At 40.2% G+C, this 24,820-nt stretch overlaps 1 protein-coding gene across 4 annotated transcripts in view; it reads left to right on the forward strand.

Moving 5' to 3' along the window:
* Positions 1-24,820, forward strand: part of ARHGEF28 (Rho guanine nucleotide exchange factor 28) — a 126,037-nt gene that overhangs the window by 79,456 nt on the left and 21,761 nt on the right. For all 4 annotated transcript variants that reach the window (XM_042875316.1, XM_042875318.1, XM_042875317.1 and 1 more), the window contains 18 exons: positions 351-390; positions 972-1,095; positions 2,390-2,522; positions 2,892-2,947; positions 4,900-4,951; positions 5,540-5,687; positions 5,788-5,909; positions 6,543-6,683; positions 7,075-7,325; positions 8,130-8,252; positions 8,484-8,601; positions 9,449-9,703; positions 10,637-10,713; positions 12,023-12,201; positions 12,767-12,861; positions 18,300-18,482; positions 20,963-21,094; positions 21,799-21,893. In XM_042875316.1, the coding sequence (XP_042731250.1) occupies positions 351-390; positions 972-1,095; positions 2,390-2,522; positions 2,892-2,947; positions 4,900-4,951; positions 5,540-5,687; positions 5,788-5,909; positions 6,543-6,683; positions 7,075-7,325; positions 8,130-8,252; positions 8,484-8,601; positions 9,449-9,703; positions 10,637-10,713; positions 12,023-12,201; positions 12,767-12,861; positions 18,300-18,482; positions 20,963-21,094; positions 21,799-21,893 (2,324 nt within the window). The remainder of the gene's footprint in view (positions 1-350; positions 391-971; positions 1,096-2,389; positions 2,523-2,891; positions 2,948-4,899; positions 4,952-5,539; positions 5,688-5,787; positions 5,910-6,542; positions 6,684-7,074; positions 7,326-8,129; positions 8,253-8,483; positions 8,602-9,448; positions 9,704-10,636; positions 10,714-12,022; positions 12,202-12,766; positions 12,862-18,299; positions 18,483-20,962; positions 21,095-21,798; positions 21,894-24,820) is intronic.

Here is a 24,820-nt window from a genome sequence, read left to right on the forward strand (position 1 = left end):
ATATATTATGACAGATTAGTTAAAAAACAAATGGCAGTACAATTGGTTCAAGTCTGATTTGTCAAGTAAAACAAAATAAATTTTCTAGTTCTTAAGAACAGACTGTTTGTAGAAACTGGCATTTGCAGGTGTCCATTTCAGTTCTGACAAGTTCTGTCTGCTAACCATGGCTCAGTAGGCCATGGTGTAGGAAAAGCTGCCTCTAACGTATTTATTTTTTTGCTTCCCTAATTTTCAAGTGATGTTGCAATTGGTTAATGACAAGCTTATGATCTGATGAAGGTTGAGTGTTTCCCCTGAGCATGATGACTTCCTCACATGAGTGTTGGTTAACTGCTTGTGTCTTGCAGAACGAGCGTACAGCTTGCCCGAGCACTCCCGAGAGAAAAGGTAGGGGCTTGTTGTACATGTGTGTCCCAGCTCCAGTAACACTCTATATAGGTGCACACCTGATGAGTGAAGCAGGTACCTGCCAGGCCATCTGCACGCACAGGCCTACGTTCTGCACAGAGCTCAGCCCCTGGCTCCTTGTTTCTGAGCTCACTGTGATGTGCATGTCCCACAGTGCCACAGAATTTGCTCAGTGGGAACAATCTGAGGAGGCAGCCAAATTACTTCAAGGAAAGCAAGGAAGTGTTTACTGATAGGCATGACAAGTAACACATCGCACAGTCTGTGCACTACGTGGTCTAACGTGCAGTCATGGAATGGCTTGGGTTGGAAGGGACCTTAGAGACCATCTGCTTTTAACCCTCCTGCCATGGGAAGCGTTGCCTCCCTAGTCAGTTTGCCCAGAGCCCCTCCTGTACTTCAGTAGTATTTATTTTTATAAAAAGCATTTATAATCTTCTTAACAATGAAAATAAAAAAAAACAGAATTGAACACTGTAGTTGTAAGTGTTAGGCAACCACCATCCAGATTTTGCTTTTTTTCCATTGGGATGAGTTGTTTTTGCTGGTCTGTGTTCTAGGATTCAGGAAGAAGAATGGGATAAGTATATCGTACCTTCAAAAACAGAGTCTGAAAAATACAAAGTGAGTCGAACTTTCAGCTTTCTGATGAATAGAATGACTAGCACACGGAATAAGTACAAGGTAATTTGAGATTTATGTATGTACTATTTATTACTTATGATGCTATGATTGTGTGATTTGTAGATGAGAATCTAAATTTTTCCATAAAGATAGATCATTGTTTATTACAAAAGCACAAAATAAGGAGAACTTCAATCTTTATCTTTTAATTTTAAAATACATGCAGAATGTCCTGAAAGGGCATTCATACTAGAAGAACAGCTTTTCTTTTAAACAGTAGCTTTAGCCAAATTACATCAAATGTTACCGTTTGCCATTTTTTCATATTATGAATAATCTGATTTGACGCCTTCTTGAAGTAGAAATATCTGAATTGCTTTTTAACAAATAATTTTACCTATTAAATAAAAGTTATGGTCTTGTTCTTCCAATTGCTCCTGCAAGTGCTCAGCTCTGTAACATCTACGTTGGCACTTAATCAGTTACATTTTCTTAATTTGATGTTAACAAGGCTTCTTGAATGAATAAGTATTGCTTAACATTAAAGAGTTAACATTAAAGATACAAGGCCTTCACAGCCAGACACATCTACTGTGAAATGTAGATTAAAACATTTGTGGGTTAATTTTGAGGTACCTGAAATGTAGATTAACGAATGGCATCAGCAGCTTTAGAGGTGGATTTGGCCTGTTGCATTCTCCTGTGTCCCAGGATATTATGAAATATGTGGATGTGAAGATGGCAAACTGGTGCTGCAGTGATCCCTTTGAACATGGCAGAGCTGGCTGTGCATATGCGTGTCCAGTCCAGCAGCCATGCATAAGAGTGTGTCTGTGTGGTCTCCTAAATAATGATGCCAAAGATGCTCAGAGGAATATGTACTCACACCAACAGAAGTGCTGTAAAAATAGGCAAAAATTATTAAATTCATTAATGTTGTTAATTAATAGTTGATTTTATAGCTTTTATTGCATATGCATGAGTTTGCATGGATTTCACAAGGAGATGCAAACATTGACACTTGTTTGGTTGTGTGTGGCCAGTCGGTAAGACTTCATAAATTTTGTTTTCTGGCTCTTTTGTTTTTGCAGGCTTATAACTGCCAGTCTTCCTTGCTAAAGTTTGCTGGCCTAACTGTCAGTGTAAGCAATGCCATTAATGATAGATATAATAATATAGTATACTGTTTTAGGTCTTTCAGTACAGGAAATAAATGTTTCAAAATGTTTTGCTCTTAAAAAGAGAACACTGTTGTGTTTTTAAGGTTGAATCACTTTATTTTCTTTCCTAATACTCCCCCTCTTTTTCCTGTTCCCCTCCCCCTTTTTTCCTGCTTGTGCTATTGGGGATGAAGACAAAAAGTAAAGATACCAAAGACAAAGAGAAGCTGAACAGGCATAATTTTATAAATGGAACCTTCTCTGGAGTTATGCCATGTATGGCCTGTGAAAAGGCCCTCCTAGGAAAAGAATCATTGCAGTGCTCTTGTAAGTAGTTAATGGTTTTCATGTATGAATTTGCAGTGCTCTGAAACGTGCTTGGAGATCCTGGTTCAGCATTCTGTTTTAAAACAAGCCTTGCCTGGATTTGGAAGTACCTATTTTATGTAATGGGCTGAGTTGGGCAGGGGAGGGTGAGGAGGTAAAGCAGGTGGCAGCTTCAGAAGGGACAGTGGGCATCTTCTAGCCCAGAACAACAGGCTCCTTCCCAGCCAGGGGCAGTAGCTTGGAGCAACATCCAGGCTATTTTAGTAAAGGGGCCTGAAGGAGGAAGCGTAGTGAAACTGCGGAGTTAACATCATCTGCAGTCTGAGACCCGTGTTCTGCATCAAGCTTTGAAATCTACTTCTCTTTCAGATTGCAGTGTGATTGTGCATAAGAACTGTAAGGACTGTGTCCCTGTGTGCACTAAGGTAACTTCCTCTACCACGCTATTCTTATTAGATTTGCTTTCTGTGGGTTCTAGAAAAAATGGTGAAGGGAAAAAAATGTATAGGAAATTTCCCCAGACCAAGTGTCTATATGCAAGGCATTACAAGGGTATGGAAAAATTTTGTGTGAGCATCATCAAGCAGTGTGCTTGAACAAGAATTTCTGGAAGAGGGTAAGGAATGAGTATGAAGAGTTACTTGTATTTTTGAAAAATTACAAGGACAAGATGAGTAATGGTGTGCCTTGAGGGTACTTAAAGGCTCAGCTGAGGAAGCTAGTGGGGATGATTGCCAAGTTGCTTTCCGTCATGTATCAGTATTCCTGGTTCCAGAGATTGGAAGCTTGCCAGTTTGATTCTCAACTACAAGAAGGGTTGTAAGGAGGATCAGGGGTGCTGTAGGTCTGTCAGCCTGACTTTGGTGCCAGGGAAGGTTATGGAAAAGATCATCTTGAGTGAGATTGCATGGCATGTGTGGGACAGCTGAGAGATCAGGCCCAGCCAGCATAAAAGGCAGGTCCTGCTTGACCAACCAGATCTCCTTCTATGATTAATCCATCTGGTGGGTGAGAAAGAAGCTGTTAATGCAAGCTTCAGCAGAGCCTTTGACACTGTCTCCCACAGTATTCTCCTGGAGAAGCTGTCAGCCTGTGCCTTGGACAGGTACAATCTTTGCTGGGTAAAGAACTGGCTTGTGAGTCCGATCCAGAGAGTGGTAGTAAATGGAGTTAAATCGAAGTGGTGACTAGTCATAAGTGGTGTTCCCCAGGGTCTAATACTGGGGTCTATCTTGTTCAGTATCTTTATTAATGACCTGGGTGGTGGCGTTGAGTACATCCTGAAGGATGTACTCATCCTCTAGGAAGTTTGCACGTGATACCAAGTTGGGAGAAAGTGTCAGTCTGCCTGGAAGTAGGAAGGCCTTGCAGAGGGATATGGGTAGTCTACATTTTTGGGCTGAGGCCAATGGTATGATGTTCAACAGGAGCAAGTGCCAGGCCATCGAAGTGCACTTTGGCCACAACAACCCCAGATAATCCTACAGGCTTGGGGCAGAGTGGCTGGAAGACTGAGTGGACCTGGGGGTGTTGGTTGACACTCAGCTAACCATGAGCTAGCAGTGTGCCCAGGTGGCCAAGAAGGCCAATGGCATCCTGGCTTGTATAAGAAATAATATAGCTGTCAGGAGCAGAGAAGTGCTCATTCCTCTGTACTCAGCACTGGTGATGCTGCATCTCGAGTACTGTTTTCAGTTTTGGGCCCCTCAAAAAAACCCTACATTTTTTTTAATTTTGGTTATATTTATTTTAGTTATATTTCTTTTAGTCATGTTATAGCCTAGCACAAATATCTGGCTGAGACACTAAGACAGCTGAATTGGCATTTTAAGTACTGGAACTGGTAAGCTATTTCTCAAGAGGAGACAAGGGCCACTTTCTGACTCATCTCAATGAGAATGAGTTACAGAAAATATTTACTGACCCATCTCAGAGAAAATACATGTCTAACTGTGGCAAGCTTTCGCTACAGGTTTTGGAAAGTACAGCTTGGAAGGGGAATCGGTTCTGCCTCTGATTCTGAAGCTTCATCAGGCAGTGTGTTGCCACAAATCCTTCAAGAATGTTTGAATATAAGGCCCTGAAGATTATTTCCTTTTCTTGGAGTCTTTGTGGCAGTACTGATATAGAAATTCGGAAAGCAGTAGCTCAGTGACTTTGTTTAGAATAGACAGATTCAATTTTGTGTTGCAGTACGAATAATGTTGTACTTTGTCTTAGGTTTATTTGACACTGGTTGAAATTAGGACCATAGTTTAGGATCTTTTTCATGAGGCTCTTTTATGTGATAGTGCATGGAAGTGAATTACTAACTTGACTGTTGAGTGTGTTGTCAGAGGTGATTTCATTGTAGTTTCATAAAGTCATTCTTTTTCAGAAATCCCAGGAGAGGTACCATAGCAAAAACAAACCTCAAGTTGGCACAGGAAGTAAGTATTTAGTAGATTAGAGAGTGTGTGTGAATATGGTGTGAATAAGTTAAGTCTCTTTTATGAAGTAAGGGGAATGACAGCACAAACATTCCTTCATTGTTGTTGTATTTCGTTTTCAATATCATCAGGAAAAATAGTTGTGCTTCTCATATCTGATACAGATAAGCAGGATTTCACGAAGAAATTCAGTTATCTTCTCGCCTACTTAAAGGAGGGTGAATTTTACTAAATTTTGTTTTCAGTGAGACTGGAAATCAAATGTAGACGTTTTTTTCTGTCTTGTGCTTTTGAGTGTGATATTCACCATATGTATATGTACTGAGACGTCCCTGGGTTCAGATTGTGATGTGAGAGTATTTATAGTTGAGGATTGTTTTCTTCCATATCCACATCAGAGCTATTCCACTTTCTGGAGGATCTTGTGTTTATATTCTGTGGTAAAGCATCATGGATTTTACTGTTGGGGAGGGACAGTTGTGTTATCAGGCATAGGTGTATATGAAAATTGATTAACATTTTACAGTGTAAAGCTATTGATGACATACTGTACGTTGTCGAAATGTTGCTTTATGCTTTGCTTCACAGATTTGTCATTTGGAGACATCTCACAGCCTGGGATTTTGTCAGTGCACCCTTCTTCCTCTGTACCTATTGGACTGTCTGCTGGGAGGAGGGAAGCCTTGCAGCAGTCCCATTCCTTGTCCAAAAGTGTCCCTGGTGCCAGTTTTGAAAGGTAGAGGACAGCTACCAAATGCTAAATACATTATTGAGTATTTCTAGGAAAATGCAATAATTAAATAAATGTCTTTTTTTTACTTTCCTTTGTGCCATAGAAGATCTATGCCATTTCCTGAGCAGGACTCCGAGGCTAGCACATGGAGGACCAAGTCAAGATCTGAAGAGATGTTACAGGCATTAGGGACATATTCTTCAATGGATTCTTTTGTGATGGAAGGTGAGAAGTATTGCACAAGTGTTGCCTTTTTTAACCTGTATTGCAAAGTGCAAAATTTGTAAGTTGATGTAGGAAACTACTTCATCTAGTAGAAGTAAAACATCTTTTTTAGTGGTTACAACTGGGCCTTCATTAAAGTGATACAATCAGATACGACAGTCTTAAAATATAACTTTTTTGGTACAGTAAAAGTACAATTAAAGTAACTCTTCAAAAACTTTTAGAATATTTTTGCATGGTATTGCCACTGGAAAATCGTAGGGAAAAGATATTTGGCATCCTTTTAGAAGCAATATACTTTATTTCTGCACTCATCAGGTCATTTCCATTAGCAGTGCACACTGCAAACCATTAACCTACATCATTTCTCCAAGCAAAGAAGGATAAAAGGACTTAATCTAAGATTTTTTTTGTTTGTTCTCTTCCCTCGCTGTCACATTAGCATTTCAACACTTTGGTAATGCTGTTGACATCTGGCAAGATTTTCCTCTGTAATAGCACTGTCAGCATTTGCAGAAGTTGTTTGAAGTTCATCCGTATGATGTGTCCCCCTTACTTAATCAATAGACGGTCAAAGAAATGTCCCTTAATGTTTTTCTGGCTGTTATTTATGAGATGTACATTTTACCACAGTTGAGGTGGATTCGTCTCAGTGGACTGACATCAGTTCAGATGCACAGGAATTTGAGGCTGAATCATGGAGTCTCGTTGTGGATCCAATGTTCTGTAACAAGCAAGAAAAGGATGTTGCGAAGAGGCAGGATGTCATTTTTGGTCAGTATATCAAAGCTTCATGTAAAACAACTTATTGTAAAAAATAGAGCGAACCAGGCCTATTTTATATCTGGTAGAATGAGTTTATATCTGGTAGAATGAGAGCAAAACATTTTTTGCCACAAATTACAATGTTTCCTAGAGTTGAGGAAGAGTTGGAACATGCCGACTACCTAAGACACTTCTACCCTGCCCTGGAACTCATCCCATCTCCAGTTTAAGCAGTGGCTACCCCAGTACACTCAGTGCAGGACAGTTACGAGATAGATAGTTAGATAAATTGAGACTTCTGACTGATATAATCTAATAGGTTTTAGGCTAATACAGAAAAAGTGATAATGACTGTATAATGTTTAAAATGATTAATATGCTATTTTCTTTTATACTGCAGAGCTGATGCAAACAGAAGTGCATCACATTCACACCCTCTACATTATGTCTGAAATATTCAGGAAGGGAATGAAAGAAGAACTACAGCTGGACCATAGCACAGTGGACAGAATATTCCCCTGCTTAGATGAGCTACTGGAGATCCATAGGCAGTTCTTTTGCAGGTTGAGGGAGAGACGGCAGGAATCGTGTGAGGAGGGGAATGAGCGTAATTTTGTAATCAGCAGAATCGGAGATATCCTTGTGCAACAGGTAGAGAGGCATCAGTTCTGTTAATTCTTTATGTACTCAAGGTTCTCAAATAACATACAGAGTTTAAAACTTCTTTGGGTGGGAAGAGGACTAAGATTGCCTTATAAAATTCAAAGTTTGGCCCCTTTATGTTGCAGGCTGAAGTAGCAATAAGAGAAAATCTTTGCTGACAGGTAATTGGTAGGAACTGGAAATAAACTCCTACGTTTATGGTACAGGTGACAAAGTGATGAACTTGAGATACTGTTCTTGGTAGGAAGCTGCTCCCATAATACCACAGATTGCTAAAAACAAAAGCAATGGATTCGCTTTGTCAGCAGCTAAGCAGAAGAGTGAATAATGAAAACAAGAAAAAAATAGTCTGTTTTCTGTGCTCAGCGCATGGCATATCAAGGATTGCTGTTTGTGAGAGGAGGGGTGATGGCTCTGCTTATACTAGCTGTACTCTTCTCTAGAATTGAAGAGATCAGATGAATGTGAATAAGCCTTAAAGGAAGTGTGTTTGCAAAAAGATGAAGTGATGTTACAGTAACTAGTCTACTTTATTGGCAAGAATGTAATGCTTGTACTTGTCCAGCTTGCACTCCTCTTCTTGCTCCTAAGATGGCTAGCCTGTTTTTATTCTGCATTGGTAGGACCTGATAGTGAAATTCAGAGAAGTTGAGAAGCAAGTAGCATATGAGTTGCTGGGGCTGTATGTATGTAAAATACTATACATTTATATGCATATTATAAAATATACATACTACAGTCTGTAGGTATATGCTTTTTTGTTGAGCATAATTCAACTATTAATTTCTTCAGTTTTCAGAGGAAAATGCAACTAAAATGAAGAAAATATATGGAGAATTTTGCAGCCACCAGAAAGAAGCTGTTAATCTCTTCAAAGAGTTGCAACAAAATAAGAAGTTCCAGAATTTTATTAAAGTAAGTTTCCACAAGAGTATGATCACTATGTAATTTTTACTTTAAATTCAGGATTTTTAATATTTATTTATTTATTTATAATTTATTTTTAATATAATAAAAAGGGGATAGTTCAGATAACCCAAGATTTTATTTTAGTTCATTCTAACACATTGAGATCATATTTGTTATTAGTCAGTTGGTGCTTTAATATGAATTTATTATTGATAGCATGTATTTGTGTCTGTGCAGCTGAGGAACAGCAATTTGTTGGCACGCCGCCGAGGAATCCCTGAGTGCATTCTGCTTGTCACTCAGCGAATCACCAAATACCCTGTTCTAGTTGAAAGGATATTGCAGTACACAAAAGGTGAATAAAAGCTGAGCGTTGTGTCATGTCTGAAATTGAGGTACATTTCTAATGAAAGGAGTGTGTAATGTTACAGTTTATTCAAAGGATGAAATTCATTGTTCTGTGCAAACCAGAGCAATGAAATATCTACTGTTCTGGCAGATATTGCCCAAACAGTGTGTCTGCTATATGAAGTCTTTGTCATGGTTATGAATCTCCAAGGTTCCATCCAGGTAAGGCCTAGAAGTCCAGAAGAACATGTTTTAATGAAAGATATTGAACAGAGGATGTGAACTAATTCAGGCATGTTCTGCATGTTTTTTGAAATGAATTACAGTCAAGTGTCTTGTGAGGTTAGGCAAATGCTTCATAAATTACATTTCAGTTTTTCAAACAAAGCATTAATAGTTTTGTAGAGCATTTTGTAAATGCTATTAGCTTACAGATATTGCTGCTAAAATGGGCTATGAATTAGTGTTGTAGAAAGCTTCATATCCAAATATAAATGTTTTGTCTTTGAAATCCTATTCTAAGTTTAACTCTTAACCAGAAGTGTACTATACTATATGATTTACTTAAATTAAAAAAAAAAAAAGTGAATTTCAACTGCTCATAAGTAGGTCAGAAATACTGAATGTATAGTTTTGACTAGTGAATAAATCTGAGGTGTCTATTGTCTTTTAGCAGGCAAATCAAAGGCAAATACCTGCAATGTCTCTAGCAAACGTTGCCAGGTTCAAGGCAAAATTATAGATTTATCAATTTTAGCCTCACATTATGTTCATCAGTTCTCAGAAGTAATGAGTAATACCTTGTCTTGAATATGTCAGTCACTATCACATTGTTTATGTTTTGCTTCATACAGAAGGATCAGAAGAACATAAAGACCTATGCAAAGCCCTTCGTTTAATTAAGGACATGATTGCAGCAGTAGATTTGAAAGTTAATGAGTATGAGAAAAGACAAAAACTGATGGAAATTCTCAACCGAACTGAAAACAAAACATATACAAAACTGAAAAGTGGACACATTTTTAGGAAGCAAGACTTGATGGGGAAAGAGAGGATACTTCTTCATGAAGGTTTAGTATACTGGAAAACAGCTACTGGTCGTTTCAAAGGTATTCCATCCTAGTTCTGAAGTCCTTTGCAGATAACATGGAGATTGTTTGGTTTAAGAGTGTTTTACTACACTGCATTGGAAACACAAATTTCTGAGGGAATGATACTGAGAATATTCAACTAATAACTAGAAGCTAGAAGAGTAGCTCTAGAAGCTGCTGCCATATATAGAGAACACCGTGTATGTTTAAAATAACGAGCTTGCATACAAAGCTTGGGAAAATGTGCTTTTACGTTTTACTCTCAGTTGCATCTAGTCCACTTTTCTACAGTTTGTAGTTTCATCCCATTACACATGTTCTTATATTGTGCATTTGTACTGTTCACAGCACTGACCATCATCACTGTTCTGCAGTGGTACTGGGACACAGATAGTGGTAAAGAAATCCTGAAGCTACATTTGGCTGGAGCCCAATTTTCACACTCAAGCCCAGAATCTAATTTTCACATGCTGGGATTTGTTTTTTTTGAAACTTAGCTAATATTTGTTTTACAGCTTTACAAGCCTGTATGCTCACTGTTACTCCATAAATGTTTTCATTATTATAATGTTCAACTGCGAGTATATTTTACTATGTGGACGAAACAAAACTTGTGTAGGGTGCTCGTTAGTAGGCTAACTTTTGAAAGCTTGGAGAAGCTGCGGGGATGTTTGAGTGAGAGTTTCTTCTTTCTGTGGGCCAGTGCTTTAGCACTGTGCTGCAGGAGGGTGGATATCAGGAAGTGTGGTCTTTCCCAGCAGGATCAAAATGATGGCTTGCCATTGCTTTGTGCAATACATAGGATAATCCAAGTATTTCTTGTTTGGCTTTACTGTAGGATTCTGTGAGTTACTTACTGATCAGGGTTTCTTCTTTTTCAAAGATAAATCAGTTAAGCAGAACAGTAATATTTTTCATTAAAAATGTAATTTTCTTTTTTCTCATTTTGAGATACCCTAGCTCTGCTTCTAACTGATATGCTGCTGTTCTTACAAGAAAAAGATCAGAAGTACATTTTTGCAGCTGTTGTAAGTATATTGTCAGACCTGTGAATATATGTTACTTTTTTATTTATGTACTACTCAACAGTTAGATCCCTTTCCACGTTATTCTCACACTGTTTAATTTCTTTAATACTGATAATATGTTCGGAACAGTAATATGCCAGTATATGGAAGGTTAATATGAAGGTTAAGATGAAAACAACAAGCAGAGGTTTAGTGACATGCCTCATCTGATTATGAAGCTAGGAAGCAGAGCAAGCTATTTCACTTATCTAAAATAAATTGTAACAAAAACAAAACACCAACAACTAAAAAAACCCAGCAATAACAACAAACCAAAACAGAATAATAATTTTGACTGCAAATGTGGTGGTAGTAAATGTGGTGGTAGTGGCACATAAAATGCATTAAAGGTCATAAACTGAACTTCCCAAACTATATAAATGCTATATAAACACAGTGAATCAGTATCACCAAGCGTCTGGTATTTGTTTTTAGCACATACCCAGTGTTTTAGTTATTCATGAATACTATAAAGTATTTAACAAAATGGTTAAATAAGATGTCTGAATAGTCAACTCTTGCAGGCTTCTCACTTGGTGGGAACACAAATAGGCTGAGTGTACTAGGATGAGAATTCACGGAATCGCAGAATGGCCAAGGTTGGAAGGGACCTCAAGGATCATGAAACTCCAACCTCGCTACCACAGGCAGAGCCACCAACCTCCCCATTTAATGCTAGACCAGGCTGCCCAGGGCCCCATCCAGCCTGCCCTTGAACACCTCCAGGGATGGAGTGTCCACAACCTCTCTGGGCAGCCTGTTCCAGCACCTCACCACTCTCATAGTAAAGAATTTCCCCCTGACATCCAACCTAAATCTTCCATCCCTCAACTTAAAACCATTTCCCCTTGTCCTGCTGTTATCTACCCTTTCAAAGAGTTGATTCCCTTCCTATTTGTAGGCTCCCTTTAGGTACTGAAAGGCTGCAGTGAGGTCTTCTTTTCTCCAGGCTGAACAAGCCCAGCTCCCTCAGCCTGCCTTCGTAGGGGAGATGCTCCAGCTCCCTGATCATCTTTGTGGCTCTCTTCTGGGCCCTCTCCAACAGCTCTCTGTCTTTCTTGTACTGGGGGCTCCAGGCCTGGATGCAGTATTCCAGATGTGGCCTCACAAGAACAGAGTAGAGAGGGACGATCTCTCCCCTGTCCCTGCTGGCCACCCCTCTTCTGATGGATAATTACTTCAACCAATTGAAAAACAGCCTTCTTCTAAAAGTTTAGTATTTTATGATAGGTACATATATTTTTGTGTGTATTGTGACTGTTCTTCCCAGGACCAGAAGCCTTCAGTCATCTCTCTTCAGAAGCTCATTGTAAGAGAAGTAGCCAATGAAGAAAGGGGGATGTTTTTGATTAGTGCTTCATCTGCAGGACCTGAGATGTATGAAGTCCATACAAACTCCAAAGAGGAGCGTAACAGCTGGATGAGGCATATTCAAGATGCAGTGGAAAGGTAGAGAAAAAGGCTTTTGTTTTCACTTTGGTAGTCCAAAGTGAAAAGGAGGTCATTTGGATATTTTTGGCAGTGTGCTTTCCATTCTTTGTTGATGTCGGAGACCCCAAGTCGTCATCGTCAATTCTGTCAGACTTACTGTGTTACTTCTAATTTCTCAATGAACCAGTAGACCTTTCCTGCTCCTCCAAGATGTCCTTACCTGTCACTTTAAGCTTCCCTTACATTTGCCTTTGGCACTGGATGCTTTATTGAATCTTGCAAATGCCCATGCATCCATTCTGGGTAAATCCCCAGTCTTACTTTGGTATTTGTCCATTAGGTATGGCAGAGAAGACATTGCTCTTCAGATGTGAGCCTTATGCTAAGACTTACAGGATTAAAAAGGAATCCTTCAGTCTTGTTTATGCCCAGTTTCTGCTTTATATAGAAGTGGGCAAATGGCACAGATCTAGTCTGTACCAAAATTGGTTAATATTTTGTAGTTTCTAATGAATGCAATACTGTACTGAAAATCAGTATATGTTTATATATGACTTTATCTGTCCTTCCTTCATTTCAACAGTTGTCCAGACGAACAAGAAGAAGGAAAAATGGGTGAATTTGATGAGGACAGACGTATCGCTGAGGCTAAAGCATGCAAAATTCAGAGATGTCAAGGTATGGTAGCTTACTTGCCACTCTAAGAGCTCCCATGTCCTGAGAGGTTAGGATGGATGAATAACATGCATATATTGGCTGATGGGGTCAGAACGGCTTAATAAGCAGAGTCAGTAGAGAAAGCCATAGTTGTCTGATTGTATTATGTGAGTTGTCTGAAAGAGAATCATTTTTTCATCATAGAATCATAGAATGGCTTGGGTTGGTAGGGACCTGGAGGATCATCAAGCTCCAACTCCCCTGCTCCATGAAGGATCACCAACCTCCATATCTAGTACTAGACCAAGCTGCCCAAGTCCCCATCCAACCTGACCTTGAACACCTCCTTGGATGGAATGTCCACAGCCTTTTTTAAAATAATTCATATTTTTGTTATGTTATTTTGAATACAAAAATGAAATGTATTTTTCAGAATAAACACTGAAATTATAAAATTATCCTTGAGGTCAAATAGTTTCCTGTTCATGGAAATATTCAGTAACGATATGGCTTCACTTGTTTCTGGCATTTTCTTTTGGTTTAACCTGGCAAGCAGATGAACACCATACAGCCTTTTGCTCACTTCATCCCCTCCCACTGGGATGGAGAAGAGAATTTTAAGAAAATTGTAGAGCTTGTAGATTGAGATACAATCTACTTAACATGACTGAAAAGGAAATTAGTGATTATTTTTATGTATATGCATATATACACATATGTATAAAGTCCAGGACAGCATTTCAGTCAGCTATGTGGCACAGGATATGTTTCCAGCCATCCAGTGCTTGCTTCCTCCACTGTAAGCACACGGCACTTGTTGTAGAGGGTTTGTGGAAGTGTGATGTAATCAAACTGGCAAGCTTCATATTTATGTTTCAGCCATAGTTCTCTCTACCAGAAAAGAATTTCCATTTGACTTTTTTAATTGCAGCACATTTCACATGCATGGATAACCTGTGCTATATTGTCCATGGTGAAACCTCCACCCCTTGATCCTGAATCTACATATATGTTACATCTCTTCCATGATGACCTGAGATACCATGGACCCATGGAGCAAGAAATTATTCACCCTTATGTTGCCAGTCCAAATCTGCCTGAGCCCCTTCAGTTCTAGCAACCCAATCCACTTGCTGGTTGTTTCAGTGTTCTTCAATGGTATGGCTTGTGGGTACTTGGGCATCTGTCTATGTGACATACCTTTACAATCATGTTCTCTACCTGGGCAGCAATATCTTTCCAAAGTGCAGTGGCCCAGAAGGTGTTGCCTCTGTGCTGCCTATTGTTCTGTTTCCACTGCTTCCATGGGACATTTTCCTACCATCCATGAGTCAGTATGAAAGTACAGCATTAGCCACTTCTCGTTCAGCAGTATCTAAAACCAGCTGTGTGGTCTTCACTCTTGTGAACTGGCTTGATTCACCTTCTCTTTCAATAGCTTCTGCACCTTGTTGTCTAGGGCTTTGTACAGCAGCCTTCTATCTTCATGCTTTCCCACAATACAAGACCCATCAGTGAACAAGGCGTATTTCTTCTAATTCTCTGGTATTTTATCATACAACCTTTTCAACTTGTCCCCTCCTCCTCTCACAGTATTTCAAAATCTTTGTCTATGATCGCTTCCATGATTCCTGTGTGACTAAAGCTTCCTGTTGGAGCTCATTGTGTGATCAGTGCAGACTGCTTACTCCATGTAGCATCAGCTATATGACGTGTGGAGTGAACCTGCCCTTTGAACATCCGGCCCAGTACAAGCAGTCAGGTGCAAGAGTACCTGTGCTTCACTATCTGCCACTTCTGAAGCAGCTCAGACCCCCTCCTATGCTGCCAGTATATTTTTTTCAGTTGGAATATTGCAAGTTTTGAGGCCTGTCTCAAGATCCAAAATCCTAGCATCAATCAAGTCTCCTTTGGTGCTTTCTTCCAGAGGATCCAGATGGAGCCATTCTTCCTGGCTACAGTATAGAGCACATTTTACATCTTGTCCCGCACCAGACTGGTCCAAGGGCTGCTGCAACTATCTCCTGTCTTATTTGTTCAATGTTTTCTTGTTGCTCAGGGCTCTGTGTGAAATTGCTCTTCTTCTGGGTCACTTGATAGAGAGGGGTTGCAGTCAAACTGTAATCTGTAATATAAACTCTCATAAAACCATCAACACATAAAAAAGCTTGTGTTTCCTTTTTGTAGTTGGTAGCATCATCTGATCAAGTCTTGATGATTACTCCTTTGTTCTACAATTGACAAATCCGCTTATGGATGGCGATCAGGGAGTTTTGGTTGGTGTGATATTACCACTGGCACACTATTGTGGTAGCAAACAGCATCTGCTGTTCTTCTACTCTTAGCAGCCTCACAACAGGAGTCCTCTGAGAGGCTGAGCAGTGTAAACAGCTGCTTAATGTCCTCCATCCCCTGGGCAGCAATACCAAAAACCCATTAGTACCCTTTTTGGTCCTTGAAGTATCCTCTCCTGAGGTAATCTATACCAAGGATACACGGAGCTTCTGGGCCAGTTGCAGTGGGGTGCTTTTGCCACTCATTTTCAGTTAGGCTCATTTCAGCCTCCAATACAGATAGCTCTTGGCATCTCCCAGTCACTCCAAAAATACTGATGTATTCTACCCCTTTATAACTTGATGGCATTGGAGTACAGTACACTGTGTCCACTGGTGCCTTTCACTGCAGTGGTTCTGACGTGCCAGGCCATCAAATCTACACTGTCCAATAAACAGAGATATTGTTTTCTCTTGCAGCTTACGTACCTGTGCCTCTTGGGTTGAAGTGGATTTTCTAACTCACTTCCTCATATTCTCTTCGTAGTCACACAGCACATGGTGTGTATCTACTAAATCCCCTCTCACAAGCAGAGGAAGACTTCTAATAGCAGATACACTGGTTTGTACAAGTGGAGGAGAAAACTTTCTTTCTTTCTCCTCAAGCTGCTGAACCAATTTCTCCGCAGCTGAGACAGACCCATGGAGAGAGAGCAACCTTCTTTGTATTGCTGGAATTAGTCAGCCAATTCATCCGTATTTGCTCATCTCCATCTTTCCAGGTAATTACTGCCAGTGAGTAAAATGGTGGTGAACTCTGTACATATTTATATCATCTGGATTGTATGCACTTGACACTATCCAGATTTTGAGATAATTGAACATTTTTCAGGTCAGCATTACACATCACCTACGGCACAGCTAATTCTGTCAGGTACTGGGTACCTCTTTACATGGTGGTCCACTTGACTGGCAGACATCATCCGTTTAGGAATGCCTGAGAGGATTCATGTCCAGGGCACAGGAAGGGGAAGTTTTTTCTTTCTTGGCAGTTCCGCCTTCCCATCTGCCTCACTTCCATGCCTGACTCAATTGATGCTGTCAGTCCCGCTGTCCAGCATTGGAACAACCAGATGACAACAGCTTCACCTAGATGACAGCTGAAATCTTTCTACATATCTCTACATATCCACTGCTCACCTGTAGTGAGGTGGTTACTGACTCATTTATAAGCTCTGCCTCTTCTTCCACTTCTTGTGATGGCTGTGGTATGGAGTAGTCTTCCTCTTCTTCCTTCCTGACTGAGGAAAATAACTTTCACTGAAGGAACTGACTTTCATGTCTATTGTTTCTACTTGTGGACAGGGACAGTGGATACAGATTGGTTCTCTAGTTCAGCTACAAAGTCTGTTGCACAAGCTGCATCAGATCCAAAGGCATTTTCTTCTTTTTGATGATGATCACAGTTTTGAATAGTGTTTGGTAGACGTGGGCCAGACCTGCAGCACAGTGCAGCAAATCGTAACTTTTTGGCCTTACCAGGATGAGGGCAAACTTTCTTCAAACATTGTCAGCTTTCTGCACTTCTTCAGAGGTGAGCCCATCACAATTGTGATAGAAGCCTGCCCTTATCCTCCGACGTAACTTGCCATCCACATCAACCTGCCTCAAGGTAGTGAGTGGTATTTTTAAATAGTTTCTTAACCAGTAATAAAACTGGAAACACGTGCAGAAGACATAGGAATATGATCATGCTAGTTTGAATATCCCAGGTATACACAAAATTTTCAACAACTCTTTTAGGTTACTGTATTTGTTGAGAGAACTGTGAGAATGATGGCACTACTGAGTACAAGTGCCAAATTAAATTGAAGACTGATATAACATGAGCACTTGCTGTATACAAACTAGCAAAATCATAAATAACCATGAAGCTCAGTCCTACCCTCAGAGACAATAAACCTGAGAGCAATTAAGAAAAATAAGCTTGAAAGCAAATAGAACTACACTGTGAACAAGAAGATCAGCATTTTGACCAGCAACTGTTAAGCTGTTATACGACTTACAACTTTGTTTTAATGCACTTTGATTAGATCTGTTGTTATCTCAACTTTTCAAGTCTTTCATTGTTCGTCACAAGGATTGTTGTGGTCTAACCTAGCAAGCAGCTAAACACTACGCAGCCTTTAGCTCAGTCACTTCTCCAGTGGAATGGGGCTGGGAATTGAAAAAAGAAGAGTAGAACTCATAGTTTGAGATAGATACTACCTTCTAACACAGAAAAGGAAGAGAGAAATAATAGTAATGATGATAGTTTATTTGTATATATATATAAACAGATATCTACAAAACAAGTGATGTACAATTGCTCGCCACCTATCAACCGACACACATTTAGACCCCTAGCAGTGGCTGCCAACTCCCCTCAGTTTTTTAACATGATGTCATATTGTATGGGACATCCCTTTGGTGAGTTTAGGTCAGCTATCCTGGTTCTGTTCTAGCCCAGCTCCTTGTACCCCTTAGCCCCTGACTGGCAGGACAGTACGAGGTACTGTATAACTGAAATGACCTTGGCTCTGTGCAGTACTGCTGAGCAACAGCTAAATTGGTGTGTTCTTAGCATTGTTTTTCTCCTAAAGCCAAAACAGACAATCGACACAAGGAAGAAAAGCGACTGAAACCAGGACGCATTTCATCTTTTATTGTTTTTATTTTCATTTTAAAATGTAGAGTTGAATTTTGTTTCTTTGGCTTCCCTGTGCACAATTTCCACATCTTTTTACTGCTATGAGGAGAGAAGTTTCAGCGTCCTGCCTAGGGAAAGCCACAGGGGAAGGCATCCTCTACAGAGAGCACATGTTCTTCTTTGACACTGACACACTGAATCAGCATGTCTTCTGCTGTCCTGAGCCAAATGCTTTTCCAGTGTTGCTTATTGTGAGTTCAGCAGAAGTGTGCCAGACAGGTACAAGGCGGTGACCTACCCGGTGTCTTTTCCAGCTTTCATCAGGGCAGACTATGAATGAATTAAATTCCTGGCCACTTATAAAAGACATTGAACAAGTATGTTGCCTAGCTCAAGTTAGCAATGTGTACGTGGTGTAAAGATTGGAAGTAATATTTTGAATATGCTTTACCTGCAGGATAAAAAATATTAATACAGTATTCAATTTTGGTTGACAGAATCACTGAGTAACCAGGACCAGCAAATCTGCAGTTGTTTGGAAGACAAATTGCGTATCTATGCAGAACTAGTAGATATGAGTGGATTTGAAGATGTTCATGTAGAACCTCACCTCCTTGTCAAACCTGATTATGGAGAAACTCCACAGGCTGCTTCGTTGCTGGTAGCAGCACTCAGAGAAGGTGAGTTTGTGCAGGAGTGTGCAGTGGTGGCTCTTCAGCTGCCATGCAATGGCATACACAACAGATATTTCAAGGTAATAAGGTATATCCCTGTTACCTTGTGCAACGGTTCTTCCAAGTCTCAAGAGGTGGCTGTGCCAAAGGTTGGCAAAGAACACAAAGAAGATTGTAAGATATGTTTAGTGGGGATATGTTTAGTGAATAACATCTTATTATAAACAGTCTGGACTATGGTGTTAGATTTCATTTGAGAAATGTCTCAATAACTGGTCACCTTGCAATACAGCCTTGTGAAGTACATCACTGGATACAGCATGATACAGCATCTGCTCCCTTATCTTCACAGTTTGTTGATTTGATCACAGATCAGAATCCTGTGGAATTGTGTACAAACTGAACTGCAGACAATCTTAACAGATTTTTGCAAGAAATGCCTGCCATAATTAGGAGCCAAATTTCTCTGCACACTATCAGAGGGCAGATAGCCTTGCACTGTCTATAATGCAGTCCTCTGAGGGAATGAAGGGAATAATATTTGTGGGTGTCTTGTCTATTTGGAAGTTCAACTAAATTCCTGTTAAACTCAGTTGAAATGAGTCCTAATAAACTGAGCCATATTCATCATAGGCCATATGCTCTTTGAGAGGTATTGCAAGATTGTAGTGTTACCTAGCATGAGAGTTGTGGGCAAATAACCACATTTCAATTAGAAACAGGAAAGGTTGGAACTCAGAGAACAATGTTATTGGTAGAATAGACGTCTTTGGGTGAGGAATATAAGGCAGGGATAAAATTACAGATGTCATTTTATCTAAAGTGGCAATCTGTACTGACACACCTGATTCTACCCACTCTTAATTTTCACTTTCTTTCATTCTAGTGTTATTGTTGTTATCTTTTCATTTCACATTAACAAGTTAACAGCAATATATAGAGAATTACTTCCATAATACAACTCCCTGAACTAGCAGTAGACTCTTAACAGTAAAGCACAGTACAGAGGGATAAATTTAGGGAGCACTTCAGCATACTGGATACACTCAAATCCATGGGGCAAGACAGGATAAATCAAAGTTGTTCAGGGAACTACCCAGTGTCATTTTGAGACTGCTTTCTATCATCTTCAAAAAGTCATGGTGATCAGGAGAGGCTCCTGAGGACTTAAAAAATGCAAACATCATCACACTGTTCCTCAAGAGAGAAAATGCAGGGTTATACAAAGCAGTCATCCTCACCTCAACCTCTGCGAAGATGGTAAAGCAAAGACTCAAAACATTTCCAAGCACAAATGAAGGGCAAGATGTGATTGGGAAGAGCCAACATGCATTCATCAAGGGCAAATAGTATCTGAGCAACCTGGTGGCTTTCATAATGAGAAAAGAGCATCACATTTTTTCTGCCATGACATCTATAAGTCCTTCAACACTGCCTGTGCAGTCTGTAATATCCTTGCAGCTGAACTGGTGACATAAGGACTGCATAACTGCTTGGAAAATTGGCTGGATTTCTTGTCTTAGAGGATTATGATCAGCTGGCAATGTGTTATTAAGGGATTCTCTAAGGGATAGATATTGAGATCATTACAACATATTTATTAATGAAGTAACAGTTGAATTGTGTAAACTCTCAGCAAATTCATGGTTGACTGCAAACTTGGAGGAGTAATCAACTGAAGATAGACTTCAACAGGCTGGGAAAATGGACTGAATGAAGCCTCAAGAAGCCTGGCAAAGACAGGTGCAAAGGTCTGCATCTGTGATAGAGTAGTGTGTGTATTGATATAGGCTGGATACTGAGTAGATCAGCTTTACAGAAGTGCACCTGGGAGTTCCAGTCTACAGCAGGTTGACTACAAGCCAGGAATGTATGCTTGCAAGCAAAGGAAGCCAACATCCTAATGGGAGAAGTGTTTCCAGCAAATTGAGGGAGATGGTTCATCCTCTGTTGAGCCATAGCGAGAAATATTAGTGTTGTGTCCATCACTGGACTCCTGAGCACAAGGCTTATTGGAAAATGTTCAGCAAAGAGCACCAAGATGATTAGGGGTCCAGAGAACATGGTTTTTGAAAAGGGGTGGTAGAGCTCCCTTCTGAAAGAAGGTGGTTTGATGGACTTCAACCACCTGAAAGGGCTGTAACAGAGAAGCTGAACTTTTCTTGGATGTGCGTGGCAGTAGGACAAGGAAACAAGTTGGAACATGGAGAATTCCAATAAAATAAAGGGAAAAATATATACTGTGAGGGTGATCAAAAACTGGAGCATGTTGCTTAGCAGTGTTGTGAAATGGCCATTCTTGGGCATACCACAAGCTTGTGTGTACAGGACTTTGAGTGACCCAGTTTTGTTGACCTGAGAGTTGGACTGTATAATCTCTGAATATTCCTTTCCAGACTAAACTATTCTACAGTTCATTGTCATTGATATGTGCATAAAGGATCTATTTCCAGGGTCTCAGTAACTGTTCATATTTTCTTCCCTAGTTGAAAGTCTCCATGTTGCTGTCACGTCATCACAAGTGAATGAAATGGACAGATCATCAGAGGAAAGTACAGAGGAATTAAGTTCGAAGCACAGACTTAGTGCCAGTGAAATCTTGGGATCTTTCCCTAGTGGTGAGTAAAATTTGATGTTTTTACATGTTCAGATTACTAAATAATTGATACAGGATTTCTTTTTGGAAAGTCTTCTCAGTCTGTGGCAGAATCAGTAGAAAATTATTTAATAAAAATTGTCTTTGGGCAAACATTCTGAGTAAATTGTCATATAATTTCACTGAAGTGAACTAACTGTATCCATTGCAGTTTTTCCATAACATATGTCTGCAATCAGCATTATTGAGTCCGATTTGTGAATCTTCATACATAGTATTTATGTTTTCTAATCTTTGTTGCTCAGCTGTGCAGCAAATGTATATTGCTGTGTAGGCCTTTTTTTGTGGCAGACAATTTTTGTCACAAAGCATGAAAACCAATTTGTCAGTGGGATTGCTGTTCTGGTTATTTTAACTGTATAAAGTACAACATAATGTTGTTGCAATAAAAGGCAAATGGAGTCCTGTACACTTGTGGAGCATGTTTACTAAAATGGCTGTATTTCGAAATATTTCATAATCGAAATTCTAATGATTTTTAAGATAAGATTGTCCCACTTGTGCCATCCTGGCTTTGAATATTGTTTTCCACCAGCCTAGAATCCTTCAGCATTAGGTATTTACAGCATCCCGTTAGTAGCTGTAGGAAAGTGTACCCTTTGTTTCTGCAGTCAGAATATGCTTTGATACCTTTTTCTTGCATCCTCTTGGGATCTTATATGTTAGATGCAGAAATGAAGGAAGCTGAAGAATCACCTGAAGTTGATCTCAGTGCTTGCCCTATTGAAAAGGAAATTTCTGATGCCAGTGTAGACTACAAGGTATTGTAACTGATTTCTCTTTCATGTTGCACTTATCTGTCTGGGCACTGGGAATATGAGAGCTGTACAGATTTTTATGGAATATCTGAAGATCAGTCTAAAATCTAAAGCATAGGATAGGCACATTTCATCAAAGTCAGATAATTCAGTTTAGGAGAATTCACTGCAGTTAACAGTGAATTTATAAAAACATTTAAATAAAAACAAAACATAAAAACCATAATAAATCCAAGCACAGAACAATTTTCCTACCAGGCTTTTAGAGCAATGAGTGTGGTGGCAGCCACAATGCTTTTCTATGGGCCACTTAAGATCCTGGTTCTCTGCTGTCATCATTCAGTGCATCCATCCCTGTGGAGCTGATAGTATTCCCTCTACTCCCTCCTCCTATCCTTAGGATGATGAAAGTCTCATGCAATGACAGAGACCTCTGTTAATGCAAGGAAGACATATACATTGGAAGAACTTCATCCTGAGAATGAGCGTATAACTTGCTTCAGAATTTTGAGTTAAGATAAAACAGAGCAATTAGAGACCAGAAGAGAAACTGCCCATTTTTCAAAGTCCTATAGCTCTTAAAGAAATCTGAGGAAAAAGCAGAATCAAAAGTCAGTTCTGAGCAGAATTATAAATGGCAAATTTAAGGGAGCAGGACGGAGTGCTAGAGCAAGAGCGACATGAGTTAATGTGAAAGTAAATGGAAGTATAATTGTGTAAGGCTTAAATAAAATCACAAAAGCTGTAAAAGGAAGAAATGAAGAGAGAGGACATGAAATGAAAAGTTTGCAAGAAAAGGAGATAGATACATAGCATTAGTAGTGTCTGTCTATTTTTCCACATTTTTCTCAGAGGTGCATAGCAACATGGTGAGTATCGAAGATTACAGGTTGAAGCAAGGAAAATTCTGACTGTATGTGAGGAAAAAAATCACGAGGGAAGGGTAACCAAGCAGAGGCAAGTTGCCCAGAGAGGGTGTGGATTCTCCATCTTTGGAGGTTTCCGGGATTTGACTGGAGAAGGCCTTGAGCAACCTCATCTAACTTTCAAGCTAGTTTTGAGCATCAGTGGATCTACAGGGTCTCAGGCAAGCTTTTCCATCCCAGTTTACTCTTCAGGTCTCGACTGTTTGGGAAGCTGTTTTATCACATCTAACCGTGTCAAAATTAGATTGACCAGGAGGTGGCAGAGCGAGCAAACAAAACGCTAAAGGTCTTTCAAAGGCAGGGGATGTCCTCCAGCCCCTGCCTTCGGATGCTGTTTGTGTTGTGAGGTTGTGAGATGGCAGCACTGGGCTTAGGCAGATTGCATGGGCAAAGAGCCAGAAAGCCAGAGTGAAAGCCCCCAGCTCCGGGGTTAGGTGCATTATATAATAGGAAGACCGTTTCCCACGCAATACTTGGGTGCCAAGTGGGTAGAAGTAGTACGTGGTCCCCATCTCATCCCCCTGCTCTTGCCTTGTGTCTCCAGGTGGTTGCTTGAGGAACATATGCAGCTTGCACCAGGATTTGAATATCCACATCTCTGCTGCTTGTTATTGCTCTTAACAAAGAGGGAAGAGGGGCAGAGAGGTGGTATTAGCATTCAGCACAGGTTAAACAGCTGAATACATTGATTCTGACCTACCTGGGCTTAAAGGACACTGCTGAAGTGGTGTGATACTGTTATATCACTAGGTGACTTGGTTAAACCTTCCTTTTGCTCATACTTCCATTGTAATAATTGTAAAGTACTTGAGGTTGGCGGGAACATCTGGGTCCATCTGGTCCAACTTCCATTGAAGCAGAGACACCAAGAGCAGGATGCCCATGCCTATATCCAGGCTATGTCCAGTCCTCAAGTGGCGCTGCCTTTAGGAGAGCGCGACAAGTGCTTGAATTAGCCACTTGCTGCCTCTTAGCCATGACAAAGCTAGCTGAACCTTTAATCCTTATGCACATCTCCTCTGTTAAATTAAACAGGCTTTATGAAAACAAAAAAAGTATAGAGTTGATCCCACACCTCTGTTCAGTTTTTGGGTCTTCATTCATGCAGTCTTCCTCTCTTCACCCACATCTTCTCCTCCTCTTGCTTCTTCACACTCCTCCTCTTCCCTGCCTGCTGCCCATCTTAGCAGTCCAGTGCAGGAGGGCCAAATTACTTTGTATCTGTCCAGGTACTATATAGCATCCCCATTATATCCTCTGTCTGGTGGCAGAGCAAATTGTTTGGTTCGTTACTGCAGTAGTAAGTGGAGGAGGAGGTGAAGGTATGGGTACAGAAATATGAAGGGAGGTGATGGAGAATGAAAGGGCTGGAGGGAATGTAGCACCTGGTGTTTCCTTTCCTCAACCACATCTTCATTGTGTTTTGGGGCTTGGACTTTGTTCTTTTCATTTCCAGTTATTGCAGTGAAATGGAGCAGCCTGCTGTGCTCTGTGGTGGGAAATGGGCTCAGAAGAGAACTTGGGAGAATCAGAGAAAGATCAAATATTCTCCAAACCCTCCTCCACTCCGAAAAAAAAAAAAAAGAAAAAAAGTAACAGAAATCATACAGGAAGTCTTTCCAGTGTAGCCTCAGAAAGGATTGTGTTTTATTTCTCCACTGTTTCACCTTATCTTTCTCAGAGGAGCTGTTTTTTGTGCAGAAAGGATTATGGGTGGCTTCACCCCATAAATTAAAAAAGCTTCCTAAGAAAAAGGATGGGGTGGAAAGTGTAAAGTGTCTGAGTGCACTGCAAGCCCAGCTGCAGTGGACAGCAGCCCTAATGCTGATAGGTTTCCCAGTGCACAGCATGTATGCAGTCCTTTTTCAGCTCCCTGCACACCAAAGGCAGTCCCTGTAACCCACTAATGTAACTGCCATCAGCTTCTTGCAGTATTCATGCCTTGATTTCTGAAGATTCATGAGCTTTTTCATCATACTAAATGTAATCTAAACCCATTCTGCT

Source organism: Lagopus leucura, unplaced genomic scaffold (genome assembly GCF_019238085.1).
Source record: "Lagopus leucura isolate 7727_CA_CO unplaced genomic scaffold, USGS_WTPT01 Super-Scaffold_100014, whole genome shotgun sequence".
Lineage (NCBI taxonomy): Eukaryota > Metazoa > Chordata > Aves > Galliformes > Phasianidae > Lagopus > Lagopus leucura.